The sequence below is a fragment of the Peromyscus californicus genome, unplaced genomic scaffold (assembly GCF_007827085.1).
Source record: "Peromyscus californicus insignis strain IS unplaced genomic scaffold, ASM782708v3 Scaffold_13__1_contigs__length_99412109, whole genome shotgun sequence".
NCBI lineage: Eukaryota > Metazoa > Chordata > Mammalia > Rodentia > Cricetidae > Peromyscus > Peromyscus californicus.
In genome coordinates this window covers 44,875,196-44,887,359 of record NW_026294424.1, presented here as the reverse complement: position 1 = coordinate 44,887,359, position 12,164 = coordinate 44,875,196, and the positions used below count along the sequence as shown (strand labels likewise).

The 12,164-nt window shown below is 45.0% G+C and overlaps 1 protein-coding gene across 2 annotated transcripts in view; it reads left to right on the top strand.

The window, feature by feature from the left end:
• Adgra3 (adhesion G protein-coupled receptor A3) overlaps nucleotides 1-4,678 on the top strand; it is a 104,385-nt gene extending 99,707 nt beyond the window's left edge. For both annotated transcript variants that reach the window (XM_052734910.1, XM_052734911.1), the window contains 2 exons: nucleotides 2,879-2,974; nucleotides 3,111-4,678. In XM_052734910.1, coding sequence (XP_052590870.1) covers nucleotides 2,879-2,974; nucleotides 3,111-4,353 — 1,339 coding nt within the window. In that variant the 3' untranslated portion in view covers nucleotides 4,354-4,678. The remainder of the gene's footprint in view (nucleotides 1-2,878; nucleotides 2,975-3,110) is intronic.
• The last annotated feature ends 7,486 nt before the right edge of the window (nucleotides 4,679-12,164 follow it).

The following is a 12,164-nucleotide window of genomic DNA, read 5'->3' as shown; positions in this document are numbered from 1 at the left end:
AGAGAGTGGACAGAGGAAACTGAGAAGTGTGGATTGCTGAGCCTCGGGTCTGTGGCCTGGAGGAGCGGGAATTCAGGGCGTAGTGTCTGGGGGGATCTTTAAAGTTAATTTTCCCGGGGAGTCTACTTTTATTCACATTAGAGAGAAGTCAGTGGGAGACCAAGTAAATCATTTAAGTCCAATGTGGGGGGCTAGTGCATTTGTTAGACTTACCTACAAGAGCATGGGTGAATGGGATCGCAGTGTCAAACTAGCCCCCACTGCAGCAGAGGAAAGCTGCATGACTGTAGTTTCTGTGGAACTGGCAGGTGAGGGCTTACTGGAGAGTCGGCTCTGCTTTAGGGATTCCTCACCACCTCTCGTCCCTCAGGGAAGGGCCCCCTAAGTTGTGTAAACTTCATGAGTTTTGTAATTTCTCGAGTTTCATGCATCTGACGCCTGCCTCATCCAGGATGGAGTGTTGCCGTCTGGAGCAAAGTGCTGCACAACAGATAGGCTTACTAAAATATGGATAGCTGCGGGAGATCTTTAACTCAGGAGGTGGCCTCACAGGGTCATTTTACGACAGTGTGGCATTAGTATGGATTATACATTGGGATGCCTGAAAATAAGAAGTGTCAATGAGTCACTGGGGTTGACCCCAAGAGGATGGAAGCCACAGAGTGTATGCCAGATGTGTGAGGCTGGTTCTGTGGGAACGGCGACTGGTTGGCTTGAAGAGTATGGAGGATCAGAAAGCTAAAAGGAGTCTGGATGGTTCCAGTGAGCTGGCCACCTCCGCGGGTGGTGTTTTCATCCGCTGCGAACGCTACAGGAAAAGTAGCTATGGTGGAAGGGTGTGGGGGCGAGCACCAGGGAGGTTTACCAGTGCTCAGCCCAGTTCATTTCCGCACGCTGCTGTCACTGAAGCCCCGATAATGAACAAGGTCTAGGGAGAAGTTAGAAGTGTAGCGATCCTGGGTCACGTCTATGTTCAGTAGATGGGCTGAGGAAGAAATGAAAGCAAACACTGGTTTTCTATCTCCCAGATAGAGCAGGTAACTCCAGAGCTCGCCAGGTTTGCTCACGCAGCCTGGAGAAGTTCACATTATAGGATGAGGACAGGTACCTCTGACACTGTGTGAAAGAACTGAAGAGTGTTGACTTTGCTGAGGGTCTGGCAAATCCCATCCTCCACAGTTCTTTCTGCTGGGTTCTACGAAAAGCACTAAGCATTAAGGAAAAGCATCATGAGATCCAAACCCTAGCACACCCTGTCCCCTAAGATGGCCAACAAGTATTCCCTCTGCTTCCGACATGTAAGACTGGTGCTTGCTCCCCTTGTTCTGAGTCTTGGACTTAGTTAAGGCACCTAGCAGTGCTGCCACATGCAGGGGCAGCCGGTGCATCCAGGGCTGCTGCATGCAGGGGCAGCTGGTGCATCACAGGGCTGCTGCATGCAGGGGCAGCTGCTGCATTACCATAATTGGGAAATGGGGCAGGTGATGGTAGGTGCTTCTGTGGGTGTGACAGAGAAAGACGGTAGCAAGTCCTTCAGGGAAAGAGGATGGAGAAACTGAAAGTGTGTATAAACAGAGCATGAGAGACGGTGAAGAAGATCCAGAGCTACGACCGAGGGACTGGTAACAGGACACTAAGGAGAGGTAGTGAGGCAAAGCAGGAAGCCTGTTTTCAAGGAAAGACGATGGGAATTAGTGTGGCGGGAAGAGGAGGGCCACAGCCCCTGCCGTTCATTCTATGTGAGAATGGAAGGCGTAGTGCTAGACTTCCAGGGCAGCTCATGACTTCAGCAAAACAGACATCATGTTTAAGATATCTGTAGCTGACTATGATGAAGAAACATAGTCTGCAAAAAACGTTTCAGACATGGTTTTTACATGGTCCATTCACATTTGGAGCTGCTTTTCAGGAAAGGGTAGATACAGGCTTCTCGCTGTCCTGGGTGCAGACTGGGACAGAAAAGCCTTTTTTAGGGGGTTGGAGAATTCAGAGTTGGCCTAGCTACAAGCAGAGCTTTTCTTGGCAGGATTATCAATGCCTTGTTTACCACAGTTCATTTAACAAAATTTATTTATGATTGTGTTTGTATGTTTGAGTGTGCATGTTAGTGTGTGTCAAGGCCAGAGGACAGCTTGGAGTGTCATCCTCAAGAATAAGGCTGGACTAACTGGCCAGCATACCCAGGGATCTCTGCTTCCATCTCAATAGCATGGGAATTAGAAGTGTGTGCCACCATGCCCAGCTTTTCACATGGGTGCCAGGGATCAGACTTAGGCTCTCATACTTGGAAGACAGACTCTTTACCAACTGAACTATCTCTCCACCTTCCCTCAGTTCTTATTTTCCACTGTGTCTGCTCCGAGGGGAAAGAGACAGGTTTTTGTACTGTGGAAGCTGCTGGGGTCCTGACCCCCTCCCTACTCTCAGTTTGTGGTAGAGGTCGTAGTTGGACATGAGTCAGGCTCTAATACATAACCATATTTTATGTGTGTGAATCTTAAAAGTTGCTGTGTAATTGACAGTTTTAGTTCACCAGCTGAATTTAATGGAAGCTGCTTTCCCTGAAAACACTCCTTTTACCTAGACCCAAGTGTTCTTCGGCCTGGCCACGAGGTGGCAGCAGCTGACCAGCTTTTCCTCAGCTCAGAGCCTTTTTGAAAAAGAAACAAGCAAACAAAAAAGCATGGCACAACAAAAACATCACCAAAAAAAAAAAAAAAAAAATTGGGCGTCATTTAAAAAAGCATTACTGAAAGTTGTCTCAGTGTGTTACTGGAATGAGAGTAGTTAATCTTTGCAGAATGACCTGTGAAGTGTTCAAATGTTGGAGTAAGTCTGTCTGCTATATAGACGGGTAATGAGCCCCTGTCCCTCCTAGGTTCTACCTGATTGGTGGCGGGATCCCCATCATCGTGTGCGGTATCACTGCGGCAGCGAACATCAAGAACTACGGCAGCCGGCCGGGTGCACCCTAGTGAGTACCGTGTGTCCTCTGTTCGTCCGACCCTCTGCTTCTCGAGCGCTCTGTAGGCACCACAGTGGGTGGCAAGCTCCTAAGCTCTGTTGAAACACAGTGTCTAAGCTGCTTCCTTCCCCATGTTCTCTCCTAGTTGCTGGATGGCCTGGGAACCGTCCTTGGGAGCCTTCTACGGACCTGCCAGCTTCATCACTTTCGTGAACTGTATGTACTTTCTAAGCATATTTATTCAGTTGAAAAGACACCCCGAGCGCAAATATGAGCTCAAGGAGCCCACAGAAGAGCAACAGAGACTGGCAGCCAACGAAAACGGGGAAATCAACCATCAGGACTCCATGTCGTTGTCTCTCATCTCTACTTCCACGTTGGAAAATGAGCACAGTTTTCAGTCTCAGCTTTTGGGAGCCAGCCTCACTTTGCTCTTATATGTCGCCTTGTGGCTGTTTGGGGCCATGGCCGTTTCTTTGTATTACCCTTTGGACTTGGTGTTTAGCTTCTTTTTCGGAGCCGCTTGTTTAAGTTTCAGTGCCTTCATCGTGGTGCACCATTGCGTGAACAGGGAGGACGTGAGACTCGCGTGGATCATGATGTGCTGCCCAGGGCGGAGCTCCTACTCCGTGCAAGTCAACGTCCAGCCCCCCAGCTCGAGTGGGACTAACGGGGAGGCACCAAAGTGCACCAATAGCAGTGCGGAGTCTTCATGCACAAACAAAAGTGCATCCAGCTTCAAAAACTCTTCCCAGGGCTGCAAGCTCACGAACTTGCAGGCTGCTGCAGCACAGTACCACAGCAATGCCTTACCGGTGAACGCCACGCCCCAGCTTGATAACAGTCTCACAGAACACTCGATGGACAACGATATTAAAATGCACGTGGCTCCTTTAGACGTGCAGTTTCGAACAAACGTGCACCCAAACCGCCATCATAAAAACCGAAGTAAAGGACACAGGGCCAGCAGACTCACAGTCCTGCGAGAGTATGCCTACGATGTCCCGACAAGCGTGGAAGGAAGCATGCAGAATGGCTTACCTAAAAGCCGGCCAGGAAACAATGAAGGACATTCGAGGAGTCGGAGAGCGTATTTAGCCTATAGAGAGAGACAGTACAACCCACCCCAACAAGATAGCAGTGATGCTTGTAGCACACTTCCCAAAAGTAGCCGGAATGTGGAAAAGCCCGTTTCAACAAGTAGTAAGAAAGACGCACCAAGGAAGCCACCTGCAGCGGACCTGGAAAGTCAGCAGAAATCTTACGGGCTGAACTTAGCCGTTCAGAATGGACCAGTTAAAAGCAATGGGCAGGAAGGACCCTTGCTAGCTACTGATAGTACCGGTAATGTTAGGACTGGCTTATGGAAACATGAGACAACTGTGTAGCATTACAGGGCTTCCTAGACAGAAGTTGATACAAACTGTGATACTCACATTCCTTTAAGCTATGAACTCTTAAAAACAAACTGTTTACAGCCACCTTAGGGATTTAAAACAGTTCCAAATATGCTTGTGAGTCTTGGTATTTTCTTATTTTGTATTCCTAAATTGTCACCCCCACCCCAAGAATTTAAAAATCCTTTAAAACATTGTTTTGTCAAAGCACCAATAAGGTATTTTGGAAGTTGAAAAATATAATTTCTTAGAATCTGTTATATCTACTTAACATTTCAGGCTTGTATTTAATGAAATAAATAGGAGTTTGTTTTTGTGCTGGTGGTTTACTTTTACATTGTAAAAAGCATTTTAGGAGCTGGTAAGATGGCTCCATGGGTTAAAGGTGCTTGCCGGTTTTGTGAGTTGTAAACTTAGCACCCATAGGGTGGAAGGAGAAAACTCTTGTAAGTGGTCCCTTAGCCTCCATAGGTGCCTCCACGCTCACATATACATACACATAAATAAGTAAACAAAAAATAAATGCATTTTAAGAGCATTTTAGCTCATTTTAATAAAGTTTGTATAGTGGTGTCTTTTCAAGGTGAACAGGCATAAATAATCAGTCGAACTGTTGGCTTAACTACACTGATTATCACATTCATGTCTAAGGGATTTCTGAGGTGATGTTTCAAAAAATTGTTTTAAATGTTACTAGGGTTTAAAAGATCTCACAGAATGGTTTTTAAGAATGGGAATACTATAGAAACCTGTGTGTAAATCACATAATTTTGCCATATCACTTTTATCCTATTGATGCTATTTTCCATAGCTTCTCAATGATTTATATTTGAGTTCAACTTTTTTATCTTCCCTTCCTTTACTTCCTTTCTTCTCATGTAAAGGTCTCATGTATCTCAGGCTGACTTCCAAAGTGCTATATACCTGAGGATAACCTTGAACGCCTATTCTTTCCCCACCTCCCAATTGCTGACATGGCGGATGTTTACCACCAGGTCCAGTTTATATGGTGCTGATAATCAAACTCAGGGCTTTGTGCGTGCTGGGCAAGAATTCTACCAACTGAATCAAATCCATGGCCTTGAGTTTAACTTTCTTAGCGGTTGTTTCTGTGTGCCTGATGGTCCTACACTTGTGAGGTTTCTTGAATACACAGGAAGCTCACATAGGTTCACATTCACTCCGGAGTCTCGGAGATTGGCTCTATATTGACTTACGCTTTGTGTTTAACAGAAGCTGTTCTTTGCTACATGCTAAAGCACTGGCCTTTATAGTCCATCCCAATGGGAAACAATTCTGTTACAGAAAAATTATTAGTTGTCAGAGCTCTGTGGGCCTTAACGATTCAGGTGCCCAGTCTTACCAGGTCTCTTTCCTGTAAAATACAGTGCTGGGGGAAAAAATATCACACAGCTTAGCCATAAAAGTCTCAAGGTTTGAATCCCATCAGACTCAGTAGCACATGTTCAAGAGGTACTAAAAGAGGCAAGCAGCTTACCTTTAAATGTCAGGCTCAGAGACAGGGTCATGCTCACTGTGGGCATCTTCAGCCTCATTCCAGACAAACCACTCAGTGCCATGATGTTCTGTATATTCACGGTGTGCTGCCGGAGAAACAGCTGATTTTGGTTTGCAATAATAAAACTGACAGTTCTGTTTAAACCTTTATTTTGTGTGATGTGAGCTTTTGAGACAGTCTTTCTGGCGGGGAAGCAAGGCAGGCAGCCAGTAGATTGCTGATGGTACACTCTGTCTACTTTTCAGCCAAGTGTTGGAAAACTGAAGTCGCCAAAGAGCAAAGTGAATGGTTCTTATTCCAAGTCTTCTTTTTCTGCTATCCCTCAGTCGTGAGTTTAGTACTCAACCTGTTTGTCTGTGCTGCTGCTCAACTCTGCTCATGGCAAGAACGTCACCATTGTTCCTTCTCTCCCTCTCCATAAGAAACAAGAGGGAATTCACTTGCTGAAAGTGCTCTGTTCGGCGGGTGTTACCAATTTAAACAACTTTCTCAGGAGGGATTATAAAAGAAGTTATACAGTTGGAGAAAATGAAGCCTCTACTTTCTAAATTTGGTTTTATTTTTTTCTTGAGCCAGGCTGCTATGTAGTCCAGGTTCACCTTGAGTTCTGCATGTAGCTAAGGATGACCTTGGGTGCCTGCTCCTCCTGCCTCCATCTTCCAAGTACTGAGAAGATTTCACTATGGAGTGACAGCCTGGTCCCTGTACTCGGTGCTCAAATACACAGGCCTTAGTGGGGAGGGTTGTTACCACATGGAAAGCAGTGAGTGATGGCATTCTGCATCCTTTGTATTTGATGGAATTAAAATTTGATGTTCGTGTATAGGGTATGAATAATGCATTTCGTTTACCCCAACCTTTCTCCTTCATGATTTATGGTTTGTTGCTGGCAGAAATTCTTGTACTTTTCATAGACTTGAAACCTGTTAACAGGTATTTCAGCCCTAGAGGTCAGCACTTCATTAAAAGAATTTGACAACTGAGATTCACAAATTTCTGAGTTTTTGCATTTCTGCTGAGTTCTGCTGTCTCCAGGATGAGGGATAAAGATCTTTGCTGATGGTGAAGCTGTTGTACTTGGTGCCACCTTTGGTGCTGTCACTCCTGGGAGGTGGCTGTCTATCATTTCCTCAAACTAGACGGACGTCTTAGTCGCTCTGAGTTTTACAGTGAAGCATAGTTGGTCATATTTAGGGGAATGCAAATGTTTATTATGTGAAAGTAACTCTTTAAACCATGCCATATAACAAGAGTTATACATGCTCTATATACTTTATCACATTTGTATTTCGTATTTTGTGATGAGATGGCATGGGCGGAAGTCAGAGGACAACTTCAGTTGCTTCTTTCCTTCCACCCTGTAGGTCCAGGGTGTCAAACGCAGGTTGTTTGATTTGGCGACAAGTTCTTTACAAGCTTAGGCCATTGTACCAATCCCATATTACATTACTATTTACCTGTATTTACATAACTCAGTGTTATAGTGACCTACTTCTTAAGAATTAGAAACGTAGTCTGTGTATGAGTATTTTGTGTATGAGTACTGGAATCAAATGCTAAAGCAAATGTGTTTATTATTTCAGATGATTAATTGGTGATTAGCTGATCTCCAGATTTATGCTATTTTGCATATACATTCCAGCACAATCATGTTCAGTTTATTTATATAAATGTTGGATGTAAGTGGAAAGATGTATCTAGATGCTGATTGGGTTCATTCAGGAGGAATACTGCAAAGTTTGACTTGTGTGTTTCATGAATTGATTTCACAATGCCCCATCTGAAGTTGGTTGAGAACATAAAAATGGAAGAAGGAAACAAACAGAGCCTGGAACATGGTGTATACTGCATGTCCACACACTGGCCAAGAACTTAAGGTCCTCCTGCATCAGCCACTGGAATACAGAGATTATGAGTGTGCACTACTATACCTGGCTTTACTTAGTTTTAATGGAGTCAGACTTCTTCATCTAGGTGTTTGCTTTTCCTCTAGATTCAGCAAACTTTGAGTAAGATATAATTTAAAATAGTCTTTGTACAGAGCAGTGCGTGTCTTCTCTCATCATCCCCTAAATAGTACAGTGTAACTACTGAAGATGTACTGTTGACATATAATGAGATGTGAGGTGGTCCAAGTGTGAGGCAATGAGGATGTTATATGCAAATGCTGTGCCATATGTGAGTGATTTGAGCATCTGGGATTTTTGTGGGGGAGGGGTCCTATGAACAAGCCCCAAGATACAGAGGGATAAGGTTTCTATTTTTTTTGACACAGTGATGGTATATTTTTAACTACTTATTTTAATGTTTTTGCAATTCAAAATTTTCCATCATTGCTTATTTTTCTGTGGTGTTACTAACATCTATATTGATCCATTCATGTGGATTAATTAAATCATTTTGTCTTCACTGAACTATAAGTAGGAATAAGCCCAAAGAGTATGTTTGTATATCCAAAGTGAACTTCTGAAGAAGAATTTGTAATTGTTCATCATTTGTCAGTGCTGAAATCTTGACTGTGATTGTTTTTCCAATTTCATTTTAGGCAAAAATGAAGCTACAATCTGAAGATTCTGTTCTTTGAATCTTTCTAAACATCTCCACTCTTTAACCATGTCTTTTATTGGCCATTGGTCTCCTAGCTAACAGGAGTATTGGGATGTTGGTGTTTTACCCAAAGTCCAGAATCCCCAAAGACCACCAAGAGACCAAATCTGAATGCAAAAACAGAGTCTTTATTTTGAATTTGAACTCAGGTCCTCCGTCCGTCTGACACAGTGGTGGAACAGGAGGTACCCCAAGTAGCAGGACAGGGTGTTTATTGTGGTTAAGGCAGGGGGGTAGGAGATTTTCAAATCCAGATAGTTACAGGCTCAGGATTGGTGCATACTCAGGTCAGGGATGCTTGGCTTAAGCTGATTGGAGGGTTGCAACTTCAAGGAAATTGGTACATCCTCTGATGGTTATGGTATTCTGTTTATATTGACAGGAAACTCACATCCTCTGACAGTTATGGCATTCCATCTTTATCATCAGGAAACATCTATAACTTGTTTTGCACAGCTTCTGGTTCACTGGGTCTGTGGTAAACGGGCCTGTTGCTGGACAAACTTCAGTTTGGCTCATAAGGAAGTATGTTATGTGCATACCTTGGAAACTGGTTTGAGCCAATTTTCTTGACCCTAGGAGCCTGTCCTACTACAGAGGCCCTTGTGTGTGTGTGTGTGTGTGTGTGTGTGTGTGTGTGTGTGTGTGTGTGTGTGTGTTTTCTGGAATTGTTTGTACAAGGACCTGCTATCCCCTAGTTGACATCTTTTTAAGATGGCTGCAGTCCTTTAAGATGGCTGTAGTCCTGTCAAGGGCTCTTCATCCCCCCCTCTAGAAGTAACTTAAGAAGGATCCAATCATGAGTCTTCTCTGAAAGTCTCCAATGGATGAAATTGAGACCCCCATCAACTGCACTGTGTTGACTCTCTTTAACAAAATTAATTATTCTGTTTAGGATGCATGGACCAAAGGTAAGAATCAGCATTAGAATGTTTAAGGGGCCAAGTAGAGTGGAAATCAGGATAGTTAGCCAGGGAGTCCTGTTGAACAATGATTCAAAACATCATTCATGTTGTTTCTTTTTTTCACTTCATGAGACCCTCTCTAACCTTGCCATGGACTCTTTAACAACCCCAGAATTTTCTATTTAAAACCAACGTTCTCCCAGAGTGGTGCATAACCCTCCTTGTAAGAATGAGGTCTAGCCCATGCCTATTCTGTAGCTCAGCCTCAGAAAGTGAGGTGAGGGATTCTTGCAGGTGAGATACAGATGTTTCTATCCTTTCAATGTCTATATCTGTTGCTACTCTCAGGCTAGAATAGTACTTGTTCTCCAGAGTGAGGGCAGAGGTCTCTACACCTGCCCCCACCAGGCCTAACCCAAAGAAAGTGGCAATAGTAAGAGCCGTTAGAGGTTCTCTTTTTGCCCAGATTGCAGGGAGTGGGACTTCTAGCCATTGATATGTGTCTTCTTCAGGGTGGTAAATGAGTTTAGGGAAGAGCTGTACCATCACACAGAAGCTTAGAGTATTGTCAAGCATAGTTCCATGAATGCAGGGTGCTAGCCCAGTGGAACAGGCCCACCATCCTTCAGCTGGTGGGAGATAGTAGGTCTGAATTACGGTGGCCTCAGTCTGATTACAGAGATGTTTATATTGACTGGGCACATGTCCTAGACATATCCCTTGTCCAGTGATAGACTGCTTCGTCAGTTGACAGTTCCCTTCTGCCACCAGCAGCATTGGCTGACATCTGTAGATGTATTGAAAGGTTTTACCATAGCTATGCCCTCATAGTATGGTGGAGGTATATCATAACATAACCAGCAGGATTGAGTGTATTCTGACTTAGAAGCATTTAACACCTGGTAAGCATTGACCAGCAGAGCCCATAGAGGGTCCCCAGTCCCTGAGTTAGCAGGTGTGGCAGGGATAAGTGAGAGAGGGAGGCCAAAGTGGAATTGGAAGGTGGCATGCAAGTGGGTTTACTTAGCTTGGCTGGAGGCTGGACATAGGCACTTGGTTTGGCCGGGAGCTGGAGAATCTTACTAGGTCCTATCACTTGGGGTGGAAAGTATGACTGCTGCATAAGCCATAAGGTAAAGAGGGCCCCCAAATGGGAGCCTGTGTAGAGTCTTATTCCCCAGCATCCAGTCTTGTGCCTTTCTTCCTGCCTCCGTGAAGGTTATCTTAATGGGATTGCAGAAAGGGTGGCTGGTCTTGCCACAGGTAATAGCTTTCCAGCCTCTCATTGTCCCCTCCTTAGAGCTCCTACTTACCCTAATAGAGTCACCCCGGTTGGGGGCTGTCCAGTATATGTCACCCATCCTCTCATATCCCCAGGATCTGTAAGAAAAATCAGCTGTCCCCGAACATGTGCCCCTTTTCTGCTTACTACTGGAGCAGACATAATTGTGCATTAATCCCCATGTGTTCCAATCCTGAAACAGAAGCCCCAGGTCAAAGCTCAGTTCCGGGTACCAGGTATTCAGGGGGGCTACCTTGGAGGTTTGGAAAACAGTACCTCCATCTAGTTGTTTGACCTTTATTTTGAGCCTCAGGGGGTTGTCAGAGTCTGATTCTACCATCCAGTTTTGCTGAGGCTTGGTGCTGTCTGGTCTTGGTCCTGGTGGTTTGTTCAGTCAGCTCCATGTCTGCTGCTTGGATGTGGAAGCGGTGAGACCACGTGGTGATTCTGTTGGCTTTAATGGTGGTAGGGGTGGTCAGCACCACAGTGTAAGGTTCCTTCCCACAAGGCTCTAGGGTCATACATTGGTGTTGCTGGATGGAGACACACCACGTACATGTGCTGTGGCAAAGGCATAGCGGCTGTCAGTGAATATGTTAAGTATTTTCCCCCTAGCCAGTTGTAGGACTTTAGTCAAAGCTATCAGTTCTACTCTGTGCCCGGACATTCCTGGGGGCAGAGCCTTTGTCCATACATCTTTCCCTTCTGCCACCACTACACCTGCGTACCTTTTTCCATCCTTGACGAAGCTGCTTTCATCTGTGTACCAGGTGAATTCTGCATCTGACAGTGGTTGATCTCTCAGGTCATACCACGTCCTGTGGACTTGGCTTAGTGTCTCAGAACGGTCATGGACTGGCTGGTCTAGATCCAGGTCAGGGAGTAAGGTGGCTGGATTTAAGGTCATCGACGCGGTGAAGTGGATGCATGGCACATTAAGGAGGAGGATTTGATAGTGGATCATTCGTGCATTACTCAACCAGTGTTCAGGAGGCTATTTGAGGGCCCCTTCTATGGCATGAGGAGTGGTCACCATTAATTCTTGTCCCAAAATGAGCTTGTCAGAGTCTTTGATAAGTAGAGCACTATGATCCTCAAACAGAAGGGCCATAATGAGGCAACAGGGTTTAGGCATTTAGAGAGATATGCCATGGGCCTTTTCCATGGCCCTAGAGACCATGTCAGGATCCCTTTTGCCACTCCTCTTTATTCATCTTCATAAAGATGAAATGGCTTTGTTATATCTGGTAGCCCCAGTGCTGGGGCAGACAGCAGTGCCATTTTGATCTGGTTGAAGGTCTGCTCCTGTTTTTTTGTCCAGACATAGGGTTGACCTTCCCGGGTGACTTCATCTAGGGGCCTTGCTGTTTCTGTGAAACCTGGGATCCAGAGGCAGCTAGGAATTTTCTGGCCTGCCTCCAGGTAGTTGGGGCAGGTATTTTTAGCACAGTCTCTTTTTGGACCTCTGAGAGCCATCCTTGTCCACCCT